General features: G+C 45.9%; 1 protein-coding gene across 5 annotated transcripts in view; it reads left to right on the forward strand.

Moving 5' to 3' along the window:
• gpr155a (G protein-coupled receptor 155a) overlaps window positions 1-20,874 on the forward strand; it is a 74,880-nt gene that overhangs the window by 12,224 nt on the left and 41,782 nt on the right. For all 5 annotated transcript variants that reach the window (XR_009445944.1, XM_048534599.2, XM_048534600.2 and 2 more), the window contains exon 3: window positions 14,259-14,658. Coding sequence is in view for 4 of the 5 variants with exons in the window: in XM_048534599.2 (XP_048390556.1) it covers window positions 14,259-14,658 (400 nt within the window). In the remaining variant the exon portion in view is untranslated. The remainder of the gene's footprint in view (window positions 1-14,258; window positions 14,659-20,874) is intronic.

Consider the following 20,874-nt stretch of genomic DNA (forward strand, 5'->3'; position numbering starts at 1 on the left):
TTTTTTGTACAACATTTGTTCTGAGTTTAAACTACAGCTCCTATCATATTTGGCTTGAGGAAAAGCAATTAAAGCTATGAAGATGTAGTATAGTTGATCAAGATCAAGTATCCAGATCTTTTTGCCAACTACTCATTCCCTGCCTTTTTTATAAAAGAATATAATTTTCAGGAAGATAACTACTTAGTATAAATCCTTAATTCCGATGACAAATAATATCTGTTAGTGGCCGACATGTTATCAAAACATTGCAAATAGCTGTTTCCACTGTACCAAATTTAGTTTAGAAAATATTTAGAAAATATTGAACAAATATTCAATCAAAATAATTTGCTCATTGAGTCACTGGTAAGAAATTATTGTGTACTTTAAATGAGAATTTAAGATTGCAATGTATATATAATGTACAAAAGGACTTCCTTTGTTTCCATACAGCCCTATAGTGTTTGAAGTGGAGTCTTGCTAGAGAGTAACAGATTTCAGATGCAAGCTGACAGTAATAACTGGAGATATCAGATCCTAGAGTGTACTCTGGCTTTGACAAATCATAAGTTTTTAATTTTTGCAGTGGTGGTTAGTCACTGAACATATTCATAAAGGGTGCGAGTGTTTTTAACAAAAGTATAAAGGGGGAAAAAAACAAACCTATATACGTTGACAGTTTAGTAAGATTGTAACAGAAATAGATAAACAAAGTTTTTAAGGTTTTGGAGTAGATTTGTAGCTTGGGTTGTGGATGCTGTGGTTGGTTGGCTCGCTGAGCGGAAAAACAGCACACCAGCAGATGTTTCATGACCCTCCTGGGGTAACATCATCAGTGCAGCCTCCGATGAAGCACAGTTGTATTTTCCCACCTGTTATTTAAACTCTGGAGTCCGTTGAGCTGAATTACCTCACTTCTGGCTTTCCTTCACAGTGGAGTGTATGTGGGGTCGAGCTCTGTGTGTTTATTGATGGCTTTTGTTATGGAGTACGAACTTGTAGGAATTCCCGTGCTTGTCTCTGCTTTGCTTAACCCTGGATCTTGGTGTTGTCCCAGTCAAATTGGTGGTTCTCCTTATCCATGAGGATAGATAGAGTTTGACTCCACATATGCTCCAGAAGGAGAACCAGAAGTGAGCTAACCCAGCTCCATGGACTCCAGAATTTAAATACCAGGTAGGAAAACACAACAGCGCTTCATTGGAGGCTGCACTGATGATGTTACCCAGCAGGTTAATGAAATGTCTGTGGAAGAGCAACGAACCAGCTCGACGAGCCAACCAACAACAACCAGCATCCTTTTACAGATCTCAGTCCCAGAAAAATAACCCTCATCCTAACACTTTGATTTCTTATTTAACTGACTTTTTCCAGTACTAATTTACTTCTTGGGCTGCTGAAGTAGTTTACGTCTCCTTCCAAGATTTTTTGCTGGCTTGTTCCTCCTTTCACTTCTGATAGCTTAAACCTCTTTTCAGCTCTGATACCTTTAAGCTTCTAAGCCTCTATACAACCTCTCACAGATTGGAAACTTTTCAAACTAAACCCTTCTATTAGCATGACTGGTCTCCTGAACCAAAAAAACTTGATCCATCTGCTAGAAGAAAACTGTTCCTCCGAACTGAACTCCTGATTCTTGAGGATTAAAGTCAAAATTAAATTAGTGGCAGAATAAAATATTCCATCAATTAACATGACAGTTTTCCTGATGGACATTGAATTGAATCACATGTTTGCTTGGAAATTATGCAGTTAGGTTACTGTTCCAGATGTTGTCTTGATTTTTTTTGCTTAAAAAGAAGTTACCTTCTAGGAACTGAATCTGAATCCAAATCCATCTGACTCCGTTTTAGAAATCTAAGTTCTCAAATATTGATAACGTATATAATCTACACATTCATCACGGCAGACAGTCTTATGAAGTTAGGCAAGCACTGTGGGAGGTGGAAGAACAGGCAGATTAATGTAATTAATCCTGATACAGAATCTAAACATTTCAGAAGAGTCATAATTGATTTGAAATGTAAGGCTGAATTTGCCCAATTTTTTTTTTTGACAAAGTTTTTCAAGTGAGATTCATGACATCCAGTCCATCATGTTGATTTTTGTCTTGCAACCTTCTGTTGTACACCTCATTAATGATGCAACTAACCTCTTCTGCCCCTTCCTGTGGAATCTTGCAGCTAGAATGGTGGAAATGCTCATTGCTGCTGGAATTTAGTGACATTCATGTCACTAGCATCATATTTAAGCTCCACATGCATAGAATTTCATATGCTGCAAACCAGGAACTGCCCTCCACACTGCGGTGGTCCACTGTTATTACCAAAGACATGACCCAGAAAGAGAATCTGGTATCTCACTTCCCCAGTAAGGAACCAGAGATGATGGTAGATAGGTGGAAAAGAGGGCCATCCTTTTTCCTGCTCTGCAACAAAAGAGGCCACGCCACCAGACTCAGCCAGCCTGGTTTGAGGTAGAGACCAGGGTCAGGATTGTGTGCAGGAGAAACACTATACACCGCAGTGCAGGGTGCTCCACAAGGGTAAGTACTCCCATACTGTTAGAGGCCACCATTCACTCTGGCTCTGCCAGTGTAATCTCACTCAGGTTCATGGACTGCAATCCTCTCTATCGCACATCGTGGCTGCTCAGTGGCTCTCACTAACTCCATCCTCCCAAACTACAAATCCCTTCTGCCCTGTACACTTCCTATCACTCATTGAGGACACCTTAACACTCATCTACACCATTAACTGCATGCCATCTACTGTCCTCATGCTTAGACCCACCCTTGCCCTTGTTGCAGGAAAGACCTAGACTGACATGCCTGTAATCCCTGCACTGATTTTCATCTGACCTTCAGAACTTACTGTGACCTACTCCCCTGCATTGAAGTCAGATATTCCCCTTGATTAACTGGTAATATCCCTAACTGACTTTAGCCCCCTTGATCCTGCCAGGGACTGGTCTCCTTCAACTTTCAGTCAAGGCCACTTGGTTGAAACACAGGCAGTGTGTTGTTGCCTAAGTTGCTGGCACATGCTGTAGGTAGCACAGTGTCGTACAGTGCAGTGTTCTCCCTCTTTACTGTTCAATGCTCCAAGCTATGACAGGCTGCCGCCTCTCCCTGTGCACTATGCAAGCTACAGATACTTGTTGTCTCCAAGTAAATCCAAATGGAGTGACTGCTAAGAAATTAAGCTAAGAGCCGCATGATGCATCTTTTGTAGATGTGTGTGTGTGTGTGTGTGTGTGTATGTGTACACACCAGTGCACAAGGCAGCTTCTCATAGTCGTAATGCCACTAATGACTCGTAAACCGGAACCCCAGACTAATGTGATAATGGGAACTGCAGATGCTGGAGAATCCAAGATTCTGATGAAGGGTCTAGGCCCGAAACGTCAGCTTTTGTGCTCCTGAGATGCTGCTGGGCCTGCTGTGTTCATCCAGCCTCACATTTTATTACCCCAGACTAATGTTCTGGGAGAATGGCTTCAACTCCCAGTACAGCAGAAAGTGAAATGTGAGTTGAATAAAACTCTGTTAATGGCAATCATTTAACCACTATTCATTGTTGTTAAAAAAACCATCTTGTTCACTAATGACCTTTTTTAGAGAAGGAAATCTGCCATTCTTCTCTCGTCTGGCAGACATGAGACTCTAGACCCACAGCAATGAAGTTGATTCTAAATCGCCCACTGTAATTAAGGCTGGGCAACTGATGCTAGTGATGCCCTATCCCATGAAAGTTTAAAAAGAAGCATGTAAATCATTAGTGTCCCTGTGCTCCGATGTGCAGTCCTGAAGAGCTGAAGTGGTTTCAGAGTTGAATCGAAAGCAAGCATGATGATGCAGTGACGCTGGTGATTTAGTGATGCTGAATTGCTTGGATGAAGGGTGGAGGAGATGATGTCCTTATGGGAAATTGCTTTTGCAGTGTTGGGAATTGAATTTTTCTTTTTCATTGTTTTTTTTCTTAACTTTCTCATCATTACCCCTGCTGCTCAAAGAAGTTGAAAATTCCACCCATAAATTCTGTTTCGCTCTCCAAAGATACTGCTGGACCTGCTGAGTTTCAGCAGCTCTTTGTTTCTGTTACAGATTTTTAGCATCTGTAATGTCTTGCTTTTATAGTCAAAATTCTGAGAGAGAACGAAAACCAGGTACAAATGACTTCATGGATATTTAAGATGTCAGGTTAAATTGAAAAGGAGATTAAGAAAGAGTATGGGACATTTGGCTTTGTAAATGGAATAAATTAATATAAAAATAAATCCATATATATCATTGGCTAGGTCTCAGCTTGAGTGTTGTGTATAATTCTGACCCCTGCACTAAGGTAGAATATGAGGGCTTTGTAAAAAGTACTGAGAAGGTCTTACCAGGATTAAGTCAGGGATGAGAAACTTCAGTCACGTATAGAGATTTGTGAAGCTGGCATTGTCCTCTTTTTAGAACAGCAAAAGTTGTAGGGACCTAATCTTCCTACGGGCAGCTCTGTAGCTCAGTGGTTAACTCTGCTGCCTCACAGCACCAGGGACTCGAGTTTGATTCCACTATCTGAGTGAAGTTTGTACATTCTCCCCATGTCTGTGTAAGTTTCCTCCCATAGTCCACAGATGTGCAGGTCAGGCGGATTGGCCATGCTAAATTGCCCATTGTGTTAAAAGATGTGCAGGCTAGGTGGGTTAGCTGTGGTAACCGTAGGGTTACGGGGATAGGGTAGGGGGATGGATCTGGGTAGAATGTTCTTTGGAGGGTCGTTGTGGATTGGATGGGCTAAATGGCCTGCTTCCACACTGCAGAGATTCTGTAATTCAATGATAATTGAGATATTCCAAATTGTGGAGGATTTTGGTAGAATAAGTGTGGAGAATTTGCTATTCTTCCAGACATGGGAACTGAATCAGTGAATCACACAACTTTATAGAAACTGAAGAACAGTGTAGCGCAGGTGTTTGCTCTGGCACGTGGTAACCAGAATTTATTGGTTTACAATGAGTAACAGCAGATTAAATTTCTTTTTAAATTAAATAACTTGTACTGCACCTATATTAAATATCATCCAATCTCTGGGTAGCAAAACTGATAATTTCTTACGAAGTGTACCAAGTTTATAGGACACTGATGCAATATCTTACCATACTAATGTGCCAGTTTGCATCACTTGAGTTTCATTTTTGACGTAGATCGAAAGGGTGATTTCATTCAATGCAATAAACCTAATTTTTTATGTGTAACATATCATTTGACAAAATATTTAGTTGTAATGATGATGGAACTAAATTGTTAATGGCATAAAATAAAGAACTGCAGATGCTGAAAATCTGAAACAAAAACGGAAATTATTGGAGGAAGTCAGCATATCTGGCAGCATCTGTGGGGAGAAAGCAAGTTAATGTTTCCAGTCCAATGACCCATATCCAGAAGTGGATTTAGAACATTAACCCTGCTTTCTTTCCACAGATGTTGCTAGACCTGCTGAGCTGCTTTTTCTTTCGAACTGTTAGTGGCTCTGCTTGTCGTATTTTAACCTCTCAAGTTTGAGATAGAAAACATTAACTATTCCGGTTCATTTAACAAAAAAATGAAACTCGATTGACACTAGCTAATCTCGTCTGATCTTAGAAAAACCAGCCCAGTTCGTCCCCTCCCCCCACTGCACCACACAACCAGCCCAGCTCTTCCCCTCCACCCACTGCATCCCAAAACCAGTCCAACCTGTCTCTGCCTCCCTAACCGGTTCTTCCTCTCACCCATCACTTCCTCCCACCCCAAGCCGCACCTCCATCTCCAACCTACTAACCTCATCCCACCTCCTTGACCTGTCCGTCTTCCCTGGACTGACCTATCCCCTCCCTACCTCCCCACCTATACTCTCCTCTCCACCTATCTTCTTTTCTCTCCATCTTCGGTCCGCCTCCCCCTCTCTCCCTATTTATACCCTACCCACGTCCGTGACACCACCCACGCCCTCCACCTCGTCCAGGACTTCCAATTCCCTGGCCCCCAACACCTCATTCTCACCATGGACGTCCAGTCCCTTTACACCTGCATTCCGCATGCAGATGGCCTCAAGGCCCTCCGCTTCTTCCTGTCCCGCAGGCCCGACCAGTCCCCCTCCAGCGACACCCTCATCCGCCTAGCCGAACTTGTCCTCTCCCTCAACAACTTCTCTTTCGATTCTTCCCACTTCCTACAGACTAAGGGGGTGGCCATGGGCACCCGCATGGGCCCCAGCTATGCCTGCCTCTTTGTAGGTTACGTGGAACAGTCCCTCTTCCGCATGTACACAGGCCCCAAACCCCACCTCTTCCTCCGTTACATTGATGACTGTATCGGCGCTGCCTCTTGCTCCCCAGAGGAGCTCGAACAGTTCATCCACTTCACCAACACCTTCCACCCCAACCTTCAGTTCACCTGGGCCACCTCCAGCACATCCCTCACCTTCCTGGATCTCTCAGTCTTCATCTCAGGCAACCAGCTTGTAACTGATGTCCATTTCAAGCCCACCGACTCCCACAGCTACCTAGAATACACCTCCTCCCACCCACCCTCCTACAAAAATTCCATCCCCTATTCCCAATTCCTCCGCCTCCGCCGCATCTGCTCCCACAATGAGGCATTCCACTCCCGCACATCCCAGATGTCCAAGTTCTTCAAGGACCGCAACTTTCCCCCCACAGTGGTCGAGAATGCCCTTGACCGCGTCTCCCGCATTTCCCGCAACACAGCCCTCACACCCCGCCCCCGCCACAACCGCCCTAAGAGGATCCCCCTCGTTCTCACACACCACCCCACCAACCTCCGGATACAACGCATCATCCTCCGACACTTCCACCATCTACAATCCGACCCCACCACCCAAGACATTTTTCCATCCCCACCCCTGTCTGCTTTCCGGAGAGACCACTCTCTCCGTGACTCCCTTGTTCGCTCCACACTGCCCTCCAACCCCACAACACCCGGCACCTTCCCCTGCAACCACAGGAAATGCTACACTTGCCCCCACACCTCCTCCCTCACCCCTATCCCAGGCCCCAAGATGACTTTCCACATTAAGCAGAGGTTCACCTGCACATCTGCCAATGTGGTATACTGTATCCACTGTACCCGGTGTGGCTTTCTCTACATTGGGGAAACCAAGCGGAGGGTTGGGGACCGCTTTGCAGAACACCTCCGCTCGGTTCGCAATAAACAACTGCACCTCCCAGTCGCAAACCGTTTCCACTCCCCCTCCCATTCTTTAGATGACATGTCCATCATGGGCCTCCTGCAGTGCCACAATGATGCCACCCGAAGGTTGCAGGAACAGCAACTCATATTCTGCTTGGGAACCCTGCAGCCCAATGGTATCAATGTGGACTTCACCAGCTTCAAAATATCCCCTTCCCCCACCGCATCCCAAAACCAGCCCAGTTCGTCCCCTCCCCCCACTGCACCACACAACCAGCCCAGCTCTTCCCCTCCACCCACTGCATCCCAAAACCAGTCCAACCTGTCTCTGCCTCCCTAACCTGTTCTTCCTCTCACCCATCCCTTCCTCCCACCCCAAGCCGCACCTCCATCTCCTACCTACTAACCTCATCCCACCTCCTTGACCTGTCCGTCTTCCCTGGACTGACCTATCCCTTCCCTACCTCCCCACCTATACTCTCTCCACCTATCTTCTTTTCTCTCCATCTTCGGTCCGCCTCCCCCTCTCTCCCTATTTATTCCAGAACGGTCACCCCATCCCCCTCTCTGATGAAGGGTCTAGGCCCGAAACATCAGCTTTTGTGCTCCTGAGATGCTGCTGGGCCTGCTGTGTTCATCCAGCCTCACATTTTATTATCTTCGATTCTCCAGCATCTGCAGTTCCCATTATCACATTTCATTATCTTGGATTCTCCAGCATCTGCAGTTCCTATTATCACAGGACATGAATAAAACCTGTTTATCTGTATTTCTGCAACAAAAGAGGCAACACCAAGAAACACGTACGATAATTGGTTGTCAAGGAGTGTCTTGTTGAAGGCACTGTGGCTCAGGGCAATTCATTTTTGTAAAATTTGGGTGAGATTGTTTGTTTTTGATGAATATTAAAGGCAAAGTAAAATAATTCTGAAATTGTAAAGATTGGATTGCTTGCCAAATGCCAAAGGTTCCTTAAATTTGAAAGATATATTTCTAAGGGAGGAGCTAATTATCAAATTTTGTCTTGTAAAAGACATTGATCCAGAATGTCAAAGCAATGAAAACATGATGAACTATGAATATTTTAAAGTATGTTCAGTGGGGTTCTGCTATATTCTGCTCACCAACTAGTCATTGAGACAGAACCCAGAACTATACTTAAAATGCAAGGAAATGCATCCAATTTGTTAACTTCCAGATATTGAAAATAAATCGTAGAATTTCCTATAAACTGAAGAACAGTGGTGGCACAGGCAGATGGCAAGCTGTTTAATATGCATAATTTGTACAGTACAAATATAGATCATGCAACTATGATTCATGAGTAATCCATCGATGTAATAAGCAGGTTCAAGTTCTTCAGTTGTCAATCTACATATTTAATCATCCTTTGTGCAACATTTGAATCACCTGTTAAGTTTGCCAGTAAATAGAATGGTTCTGGTCATTAATCTACTTTATTCCTGGAATCTGAGGTTTTTTTTGGTCCAATACTAACAAAGTGTTTGTGACCTTATGGTGCATCATTGGAAGATTTAAGGATCCAGTGGGTTCGTTCGTTTTCTGCTCTGGTTGGTAGTTTCCAAATTAGTCTATTTTTCCTGTATTGGGAAGGAAAGCAGAAAAGCTACAAGCTGAGATAGGTAAGTTCCATTTTTCTCTCTCAATGCAGCCTGGTCAATAAAGTGACTTAAATACGTGTTTCACAATTTTGCTACCTACCTATTAGCATTTATATTCAAGAACTGCCATACTGCGCATACTTTTTTTGTATTCATACATGGGATGAGGGTGTCTTTGGCTAAGCAGCATTTATTGCCCATCCATAATTGCTCAGAGGGCGGTTCCCTGTTAACCACATTGCTGTGGGCCTGGAGTCACGTGTAGGCCAGACCAGTTAAGGATGGTAATTTCCTTCCCTAAAGAACATTAGTGGACCAGATGGGTTTTTCCCCAACAATTGATGATGGGTTCAGGGTCATTACTAGATTCTTAATTTCAGACTTTTACTGAACTCAACTTCACTATCTGCCATGGCAGGATTGAACCCAGGTCCCCAGAACATTATCTGGGTCACTGGATCAACAGTCCAGGGATAAGACCAGTAGGCCATTCTTGGACTGAGTGTCACATAACATTGTTGATTTGTCATTCCTTGCTGTAATAGTTTCCTAAAGACATCCTTAAATGTATTGATAATAGGGATTGGTATTTTCCATCTCACTTCATCTACCAATGCAAATAAGAATTCCTTTCTAAAAATTGTCAATCATCTGTAGAATGAAATGTGATAAGTTCATCCTGAATTATTTCCAACTCACAAAGAACCAGCACAAAACATAAATAGCATGAAATAAAACTTTGAAGTGAGGTACTTGTTAGAATTCTTTAAGTTTGATGTTGAAAACCCTTGAGAAAAATATTGTTAGATTACTCAGTGGAATCCACAGATACTTTGTTTGCTGTATTTTTCACATCTAATACTTTAAGCACATAATGTACAGTGAGTGAAAGGGAATACCTGTAAATTAGAACAACTGACAGCAGATTTGTGCAGATTTTCTCTTTCAAATGGTGTAGCTGTGTCCCTCAAATGCACAAGCTGACAGCTCTGTGTAGCTGGAGTACATGTGCTCAACTGATTTTCAGTATGGGAGTGGAATGAGCATATAAAGAACGCTCAAAGCTGAAATGTGAAGAATTTTGCAAGATCAGTGCAGAATTAATGTGAATTTGCAGACCTCAGTTCATGCAATCAGAATGTTTTAACATTGTCACAACTACCAGAGCAATGGACAAAGATGAAGGAATTCCAACAACTTAGACAGTGAATCGGTGCTAATCTTTTGGTAAGAGGAAGTTCTCATGGACAATGCTAAATTTGCTGCAACCTGCCGGTGCAACAGACTAAGCAGTATAGAAATACCAAAAAGGTGATGATGTGTGAGAAATCTGAAATAAAAACAATACATGCTGTAACTACTTGGGTCTAACGACACGTAGGGAGAGAGAAACAGAGTTAATGTTTCCAATCTGTGATCCTTCATCAGAAAATCAGGCAAACAATTGATCGAGTTACGTGGTGCAATTCGTACTTGAATACATTAGGTTTACTAATGGAGTTCAGTCGAGAATTGATTGAATCACTATAACGATGACTGGAATCATCTCGATTATTTGAAGGTTGCCAAACCATGGCTTATGCAGGGCAAGAAAGCAAGCCCCAAACCTTGAACAGGGATCAAATCCTTCCAGCTGATGCTATCTGAACCACATGCTAGCTGTCTAGGCAACTGAACAAACTCAACGCTAAAAGGCGAGAATAAGTGCAGTGAGTCCCGATGACCTCAGGAGGCAGTATGACTAATGCAATGTAATACTTGCTGATCAGAATCACTGAAGCACAGTAAATAAACTACTGCTCACTGAAGTACAAAAACCTACTACAATCAGTGGAGTCAGTAGTATTAATGCCATGTAAGTATCTACCTTAAAGAAGCTCAGTAACATTGATAGGCTCAAAGACTCTGATCTGTTTCCTTCAGTGTAATGTGGATTTAGAGATTTGTAGCATAATCCCTTTTGATAGATTATTTCAGTTTGACAGATTAGGGAGGATCGGGGTCACGAGTTTAAACAATGTAAATGTAGTAATAGAGATAATGGGAACTGCAGATGCTGGAGAATCCGAGATAACAAAGTGTAGGGCTGGATGAACACAGCAGGCCAAGCAGCATCTTAGGAGCACAAAAGCTGACGTTTCAGGCCTAGACCCTTCATCAGAAAAGGGGGATGGGGAGAGGGTTCTGAAACAGACTGGACATTGCGTGTAGTTCTCCTCTCCCAGAGAGTTATGAGCTCCTGGAATTTATTTAAGAGGGACCTGGTTGATTTCTTACCTGGGGCAGAAATTGCATTGTTGAGAAGGTGTCTTTATTGACCTTATTGAAATAGAAGTATCTCTATAGATAGTGTGTAATTTCTGTGATTTCCTGGATTAGTTTTGATCGCCTACAAGGAGGATATGGATGCGAAAAGCAATTTTTGAGAGTAACCTTTTCCCTCCCAGGCCTTGATATTTTTCTTCTGTACTTTTGCCTCTCCCATATTACATATTTGCAGAGGTGGGTGGGAGCTGCAGGAAGGAGGAAAGGAGTGTTCAGTCATGATTATCTGGCTATGCAGAAGTGTGGACTGTTTGACAGTCCAGCTGGTCTTTGAGTTTCAGTTTCATATGTTTATATCGACGTTACAACTGAACCACAATCAACGTGAAACTGCATGGGTGTTAGTAGGGGTTACCAGATACTTGATTCAAGCAGTGCAAAATCTCCTGGTAGAAACTGGGCAGAAGTTTCAGGAAATATTAAAATATTCATAATTTTGCAGATCTTGGCAGCAGCCGACCACAAATCTTGATCAGCCAGGACAAACAATTCGCTGCTGATCTTTGCAGAATCAACACATTTCTTTTTGTTTCAGGCAGCAATGAATCACAAGCAGTAAACCAAAAGTGGGAAAAACAAATGTGTGAAGTGCATAATGAACTTTGAGGTTTGGACTTTGTGAGAAGGAAATCAATGTGTTTTCATTGAGATTCTTAACTTTTATAAACTGCAAGTGTCCTTGGGTGGGATTGCAGCTGTGGAATCATCCCATGCTGCATCTATCAAAGAGTTTACTTAAAGTGCAGTTTCTGTCATGAGTGCATTTGCTTTTGGGAAACTGACATCTATACCGGGAGAAACAGATGAACAGAGGTCGCCAAAAGCTAGACGGAACCCTGTACTTACATAGAGTACAGTAGGAGATCCAGTGATTAAAACAATGCCATTGATGTACAAACCACTGTAAGATTTGGTTAATAATCTAGATGGGATCACTCTACCCATTGGGAATAAGAATAAGTATCATCCTGGACTCTCTAAAACAAATCCCAACCTGTAACACTGGAGTCTGGAGAGAGAAGCCACACAGTCAGCCAGTTTAGTCACAGGATTCTACTAATTTCAGTCTATCATCCATTTGAGCTTGTTCAATCTTCTTTCTTCCTTTATGTGCCAGATTCCTTCCAAGACTGCGAATTGTACTATTCCACAACCTTTTTTGCAGGGTATTTTCTTTGTAAGCAGATTGAGTTGCTTCAAAAACAGACACTAGACTGAAGCTAGCTGAATGGTCTCTGGCAGCTTGCGCAGCTCATGCTAACTACTAGGTGCTATGATTCTTTCTGTTCAAATGACTATTTTAACAGGCCTAACTAAACTGTGCACTTGTGAATCTCTTAAACTTGTCCAGAGATTACTTGTTTCAACAAAAACGTGTTTTCTTTACTTTGTTATGGATGACAGAGCTTCTGAATATTATGATCATTAGGTATGCATACTGTTACCTAGATATTAAGGATCATTGTGAGAAGTGACTTAAGGGAATATCAGTAAGACATCAAAGCCAATGGAGAGGCTTTGACAGAAACACTATCCAATGGATTTATGCAAAAGGATTATTTATCGAAATTTCTCCTCGGGATTCTCCAAATCCAAAAATTCTTCAATCAGAGAAAGATGAAAACGTCCTGTTCATTCAACAACATCATGCATTTATAAAGCACCTCTAATTTAGGAAAATATTTGAAGGTATTTTGTAATAACATTCAAAAATTAAACTAAATAGGGAAATATCAGGTAATAAAGTATGTTTGCAATGCAGTCATGTTTTCCAGAATAGTGTGATAAAGAGCATTATACGTTTTCAGACGTTTTGGTTGAGCGATAAATGTCAGCCATAATAAATTTAAGACAATAGTTTACATGTTCCTTGTGGAAGTTGCTTTTTGACCCTGACATAAAGCAAGTGTTGGAGATGGGTACAGAAAGCCAAAATATTATCAAGCTCCATAAATTATACAGAGAATGTTACACCTTTAGTCTTACATTACCCACGTAGCAATGTAACCACAAGGTACCAAACATTTATCTGTAAAATGTAGTTTACTTTCTAAAATGCAATATGAGACTTTGTGTTGTTTGCTTGCCGTGAATAGCAACAGAAAATCCCAAGGTGCTTCAAGGTATGTATTTGGATGAAAATGTAAGAGGGGTAACCATAAGCTTGGTGTTAAGGAGGATATCAGAGAAGGGGAGGTTGAGAGGAATGGGGATGAAATTTGAGAATGTAATTGATGGAACGTGAAGGCACTTCTGCTAATGGGGTGAAGGGCAAGGAAAGATGCTTAAGAGACCATAGTCAGAGATTTGGAGACTTCATGGAAGGTATAGGGCTAAAGGAGGGTTTTTTCCTAAAAAGTGAGCTAAGTGGGCAGCTGAATGGATTGTTTCAATCTTGCCAGTTGCAGACATGTGGAGGGAGCACAGGAGAATGGTTTAGTGAGACAGTTAATTATTTCTGGAAGAGGTGCCCAGCAACTGTATATGTTATCTTTATTCTGGAGTAATTGGCATTTTTAACAAAGGAAGTTGAGGCTGAGTAATGCTAGGTTAACCCTAATTTTCCTAATTGCCTCATTTGGCACCAGTTACCTAGGTTCCAGGGTTCAAGACCCCTCCTAAAAATGCTTCCTCTTTTTGTCTCACTCTCATTCTGTAAGACATTCCTTCAAATCAACCTCTTGACCAAGCTTTTGGTCACCTGTCCTAATATCTCCTTTAATGATTTCATGTCAGATTTGGTTTGGTAAAGTTCCAGGGAATCACGTTAGGTTAGATAACAGAATACATCAAAGAACACGATATAAGGAAAAGATTTGATGCTGGAAGGTTAAATAAGTTATGCACCATTTTCAAACTAGCCTTTGTCTCTCAGAATCATAATGAAAACAGGGTGCCATTAAAGGGATAGTAGCCAGATTGGAGGGAAATAAATATTTTGTTGGGGACAAGGATATCCCAAAGTGATAGATTGCAAGTGTCTAAGCAGATCAGTGCTTGTAAAGACAGGATGGCTGTTGGGATTTACAATTAGCATGGATAGATTTGTGACAAACTATGCTATTTTATATTCAATAATTCACTTTACAATGTCAGTACTTCAGATAAATCTTGAAAGTGGTAACTGAATGGCTTTATATGTGTTTCAGTTGAAGCTCTGTACAGAGATACATACCCGGAATATCTTCAGTACATTTACTTGGTGGCACCCATCTCATTGATGTTATTAAATCCAATTGGTTTCATCTTCTGTGAAATACAAAAATGGAGGGAAAATATGAACATTCAACAAAGCAAGCTGAAGACTGTTGCACTGGTATTGTTAGAGATTTTTAAAAACCCAATTGTTTTTATGGTCATTGTTGGAATTTGTGGGAATTTTATCTTTGAGCGAAAGATTCCGGTGATTATCGGAGAATTTCTGGATGGTCTGGCAAGCTCTTTCAGTGGTTCAGCTCTCTTTTATCTTGGACTTACAATGGTGGGACAAATCAAGAAGCTGAAAAAAAATTCATTTGTTGCAATTATTCTGCTGATCACAGCCAAACTGTAAGTAGAAAATTCTTGCTGTCTGATGTGTTTATCAGTGCAACTGATTCTTATAATTTAAAACTGCTACTCTGTCTATTAAATGTGGTAATGAAGTTTTTTTTTAAAATATTGGAATGCCACTTATAAAATCAAAACTTTCATAACTTACATTTTTGCTGGAAAAAGAATCCATGACTGACTGAACTAGAGACATAATGAAGAATAAGTATATTTTGTTCAAAATAGGAATGGATTACCCACAGGATGAGAAAAGGGAGGAAAATTAGAGAAGCAACACAGGAAAATTCTGCCAGTTTGGAACTATCGAATCAATGAGCAGTTCTTCGTACATATGAGAAAAACATCGGCAGAGGCACATGGAGGAAATATTCAGGAGTACCAGCTTGGTATTTTCATTCATGGGGTAGAACCTGGTGCCCTGCCCTCTGGTGATTTTAGTGTTGGTGGGACATGTATTCAGCAAACAGGATGGTGGATAGGGACCCTATCACCATCCTGCCTCCACCCTCATTAGGCTTATGATGGGAGGGCCCTGAGAGGCTTTCCCATCCTACCATTAAACTCGGCTCTTACGGAGAAATTAATGCCCAGTGACAGCCTCATCCCATTGCTCCTAATATCATGGAATGGCATGTTGAGGGTTTACCACATGGGAAGCACATCAGTGAACGCAAATCTGCTTGTGGACTGTGTGGTGGGATCCTGCATTCAATGACACTTGATGCCTGATTGAGTAATCCAGCATCATAAAGGAAAGTTCTGCCCTTGCTGCTGGCCCTCCCACGCCTGCAACCCCCTTCCCACCATGCCTCACCCCTGCTGGGATTCCACCTCAATCAGCAGCCATGGCTGGGTATAGTACCGGCAGTAGTCACTGCTTGACTGGTGGGGCTGCTGAGAACAGGAGTGCTGGCAGCCAATCAGCCCTTGACAAGCAGCAGGCCTTCCCCCAGATCAAGTGCCTATGTGTCATAAGATACAGCAGGCCTTTCTGGAAAGAGGGGAAACGGCAGAAGTTTGAAGGCGACAAGAATGAGCTTCAAAAATAGATGAATTGTTTTTCTAAGTTTATATAATTATAGAGACAAACATTTTGGGAGGAATTTTCGTAGGCAAGGAAAGGGAGGCTTGTGTGGAAGTTAAATACTGTGAAAATAAAGTAATCTTTGGGGAACCCAGCATCATTTCGCCATCCCCCCCCCCCCCCCCCCCTCCCCCCCCACTTCCGGGTTTCATCCAATCATGGGTTTGAAGGCTCACTTTGAGGCAAATTCACAAAGGGAAATTTCATTGTAGAAGATCTGTGAATGCTTTAAATCAATGATATCTGCAGCCTTCTGGAATAAAACTTTCTTCTTAATGGACAACCAGTCATGCACTCCCAGTAATTGGTGAAGTGCCCATCACTGGAGGGTCACTGCTTAGCTCTTGACAGTGTTCTATCACTCGCTTCAGGGGATTTGATAGCCTAGTGTTATGGATGTGAGTTTGCTCGCTGAGCTGGAAGGTTAGTTTTCAGACGTTTCGTCACTTTTTTTTTTATTTGAAAAAATATACTTTATTCATAGAATGTACAAAAAATAAAACATTTATACACCTACCCAGTCATGCAAGCCACTCCGGGTTACCCAGGGGGTACGTACACCAACTAAAGGAAAAAAACAAAACAGAGGAAAAAAAAACAAAGCAAAGAAAACACCCCGGCAGTCGTCACCCCGCACAGTCCCAGTTGGCCCCCTGACCAGTTGGGGAAGGCGCCAGCTGGGCCCAGTTACCAGATAGGATTCTTTTCCCTTTTCTGGACGAGGGGGCTCATACGGTGGTCTCTCCCCACCGCGCCTTGGCGGCGGCTGCCCCAAGCTTTAGCGCGTCCCTCAGCACGTAGCCCTGGACCTTGGAGTGCGCCAGTCTACAACACTCGGTCGGGGTCAGTTCTTTCAGCTGGCAGACCAGCAAGTTGCGGGCAGACCAAAGAGCGTCTTTCACTGCATTGATGGTCCTCCAGGCGCAGTTGATGTTGGTCTCGGTGTGCGTCCCCGGAAACAGCCCGTAGAGCACGGAGTCCCGCGTCACAGAGCTGCTCGGGACGAACCTCGACAAATACCACTGCATCCCCCTCCAGACCTCCTGCGCATGATCACCTCCTTCTGGAGTGTGCCTAACAGTCTCCTCCCCCCTGCAGCCACCTCGAGGGCAGCGTGCAGTGGTGCAGAGATTCCGGGCATGCATAAAGGATCTCACTGGCAGCGCCCCTCTCACCGCCAGCCAAGCAATGTCCTTGTGCTTGTTTGAAAGTTCTGGCGATGAGGCATTCTGCCAAACGACTTTGGCAGTCTGCGTGGGGAACCACACGACGGGATCCACCCTCTCCTTTTCCCAAAGGGTCCTGAGGATACTACGTGCTGACCACTGCCTGACGGCCTTGTGGTCAAAAGGTGTTTCCTTTCAAAAATTTCTCCACGAAGGACAGGTGGGATGGAACGGTCCAACTACTCGGAGCGTTCCGCGGCAACGAGGCCAGGCCCATGCTTCACAACACCAGGGACAGGTAGAACCTCAGTAAGTAGTGACACTTGGTGTTTGCATACTGAGGATCTACGCACAGCTTGATGCAGCCACACACAAAGGTAGCCGTCAGGGCGAGGGTGGCGTTCGGTACGCCCTTTCCCCCATTTCCCAGATCTTTGTACATGGTGTCTCTGCGGACCCGGTCCATCCTCGACCCCCAAATGAAGTGGAAGATGGCCCGGGTGACCGCAGCGGCGCAGGTCCAGGTAATAGGCCAGGCCTGCGCCACATACAACAGTACCGAAAGCCCCTCGCACCTGACAACCAGGTTCTTACCCGCGATGGAGGGGGACCGGAGCATCCACCTGCCCAGCCTCTGCTTAAATTTGGCAATACGCTCCTCCCAAGTCTTAGTGCATGCCCCAGCTCCACCAAACCAAACACCCAGCACCTTCAGGTAGTCTGTCCTGACGGTGAAGGGGATGAAGGAGCGGTCGTCCCAGTTCCCGAAGAACATGACCTCGCTCTTACCCCTATTGACTTTGGCACCCGAGGCCAGTTCAAACTGGCCGCAGATGTCCAACAGCCTACTCACCGACCGACGAACGGTGCAGAAGACGGCGACATCGTCCATGTACAGGGAGGTCTTGACCTGAAGGCCTCCGCTGCCTGGGATAGTCACGCCCTTCAGGCTCACGTCCTTCCTGATGGAGGCGGCGAAGGGCTCCACACAGCACACGAACAAGGCAGGAGAGAGCGGGCAGAGCTGCCTGACTCCAGATCTAACAGGAAAACTGTCTGATTCCCACCCGTTGATCGAGACTGCGCTAACGATGTTAGCGTAGAGCAGCCGGATCCAATTGCGGATGCCCTCCCCGAACCCCAATTTGGAGAGGACGTCCCTCATGTAAGCATGAGAGACCCTGTCGAAGGCCTTCTCCTGGTCCAGGCTGACGAGGCAGGTGTCCACCCGCCTGTCCTGTACGTAGGCGATCGTATCCCTGATGAGCGCGAGGCTCTCAGCGATCTTCCTGCCCGGGACAGCACAGGTTTGGTCAGGGTGAATCACTGACTCCAGGACAGACCTGACCCAGTTGGCAATGACCTTGGCCAGGATTTTGTAGTCCACGTTCAAAAGTGAAATGGGACGCCAATTCTTAATTTCTTCCCTCTCCCCCTTCCTCTTGTAAATGAGGGTGATGATGCCCTTCCTCATGGACTTGCACATTTCCCCTGCCCGAAGCGCACTATCGTACACCTCCAGCAGGTCGTGGCAGACCAGGCCCCACAGAGCGGAATACAGCTCGACCGGTAAGCCGTCGCTTCCGGGAGTCCTATTCCTCTGCAAGGACTTGAGGGTTTTGGCCAGCTCGTCCAGGGATATCGGCCGGTCCAGCCACTCCCTCGTGCCGTCGTCTAAGACCCCCGTGATAGACGACAGGAACGACTCGGAGGCCGTGCTGTCCGTGGGCTTTGTGTCGTACAGTCCGGCATAGAAGGATCTGCTGATCCTCAAAACGTCGGGCCGAGCCGTCGTCCTCCTTCAGCCGGCTAAGCACAGAGCTCTCTTTGTGCACCTTCTGAAAGAAGAAACGTGAGCACGTCTCGTCCTGCTCCACGGAGCGGACCCTGGACTGAAAGATTATCCTGGAGGCCTCCGCGGCGAAGAGCGAGGCTTGCTGGCCCCTCACCTCGGAGGTCCTCCGTGAAATCGACCCCCATCAACTGCAGAAGGAGCAGGTTCTGCACCCTTTTCTGGAGTCGCGACAGCTTTCCCCGCCTCTCTCTTGCCTTCTGAACACCCTTGAGGACAAAGAACCTCTTGATGTTCTCCTTCACAGTCTCCCACCAGTCGCCTGGAGACTCAAAGAGGGGTTCCACGGTTCTCCAACCGGTGTACTCCCTCTTAAGCTCCTCGACGTTCTCTGGGGTCAACAGAGTCGTGTTGAGCTTCCACGTCCCCTTGCCGGCCGGCTGGTCGTCCTGTAAGTGACAGTCGGCCAACAGGAGGCAGTGGTCAGAGAAGAACACCGGCTCGACACCGGTGGACCTGACCGAGAATGTCCGTGACACAAACAGGAAGTCTATCCTTGAGCGAATAGACCTGTCTGGCCGCGACCAGGTGTACTTCTGCTGTGCTCCGTCTGCAGGGGTGCTGAAGACGTCGAGCAGCTTGGCGTCCTTCACCGTGCCCATCAGGAATCTGGACGTGACGTCCAGTTGAATCCCCCCCACCCGCTGTCCCCACGCCGGATCTTCCATCTGCATCAATGATGCAGTTGAAGTCTCCGCCTAGGATGACCGGCCTGGACGTGGCCAGCAGGGGTGGAAGCCGCTGCAGGACGGCCAACCGCTCACTCCGTACCCCTGGGGCGTACACGTTGATCAGCCTCAGGGGAGCGTTCCTGTAGGTGATGTCAGCCACTAGGAGGCGCCCCCCCACCACCTCCTGAACTTGAGAGATGGTGAAGTTGCGCCCCCGCAGCAGAATAGCCAGGCCCGAGGAGCGACAGTCGTTACCCCCCGACCAGATCGAAGGCCCACAGGTCCAGGCGCCAGACCATTTCCCGTACCTGCCGAGGTGCGGTATCCCGCACTCCTGCAGAAACAGGAGGTCCGCCTTGATGGTGGTCAGGTAGGCCAATGTGGACACACATCTCGCGGTTGACTTGACGCTGCGTACATTAATGCTCGCAGTTCGTACCCCAATTGTGGGCAGTGACCGCAGTACCCTCCCCAAGTCCAAGGTCCAGCCCCTCCATCTGTCCCTTCATGCCCATTGCCGGGACTAACTGCTGGACGCTCTCCGGGCTCAGGAAACCGTCCGTGCTGCCTTCCGGGTGGCATCCCCCCCATCAGGGGTGCGGAGGCAGGAGGGTCCGGCTCCGGGTCAGGCTGGGGACGCGCTGTTTCCTCCTTCCCGCCTGGAAGTTCCGGGGGCCCCTCCAGTGCTCCAGCGGCACTTGACTGGGTGTCGGAGTGAGCCTCAGGACGCCTCCCATCACCTGGAAGCGGGGTGCTGCTTTCCTTCCCCCTCGAGACCTTTAACTTCTGCTTCGGGTGGGCCCTCTCCGAATCCTCCTTGTCAGAGGAGCTGTTATAGCCCCCCTGTAGCTGCCTCTTCCCTCCTGATTGTTGCGGTTCCTGGGCCCGTCGACGCACCTTCCTCCTCGCTTTCCGGACTGTTGTCCACTCCCCTGGGTTGCCTGTCGCCGCCTCCATGGGCTCCGGGTTGTCGGGGGGGATCGGAGCCTGCAGGGGTGCTTTGCTGGCCTCGGGCCCATCCTGCATGGCCTGGCCCTCCTGCACATTAGTGGGGTCCTTGCTGGGCCCTGGTGCCTTCCTCTCCTCCAGGGGAGCTGGCCCCGCATTTCCCCTGCCGGCGACCTGGGCGTAGGTGGCACCCCGCTGCGGGCATGCCCTATAGAAGTGGCCCGCTTCCCCGCAAAGGTTGCAGCTTTTTTCTTATGGGCAATCCTTTGCAAGGTGTCCCTCCTCCCTGCAGTTCCTGCAGATGGTGGCTTTGCAGTCGGCCGCCATGTGACCTGACCTACCACAGGCATGGCAGACTTTAGGTTGCCCTGCATAGGTCAGGTAGCCCCTGCTCCCACCGATCGCGAAGCTGGATGGTGGGTGTGCGACATTCCCGTCTGCGCCCATCCTCAGCGTCACCTTGACCTGCCTCTTACTGGTCCAGATGCCAAA

This window comes from Stegostoma tigrinum, chromosome 7, assembly GCF_030684315.1.
Source record: "Stegostoma tigrinum isolate sSteTig4 chromosome 7, sSteTig4.hap1, whole genome shotgun sequence".
NCBI classification, from domain to species: Eukaryota; Metazoa; Chordata; class Chondrichthyes; order Orectolobiformes; family Stegostomatidae; genus Stegostoma; species Stegostoma tigrinum.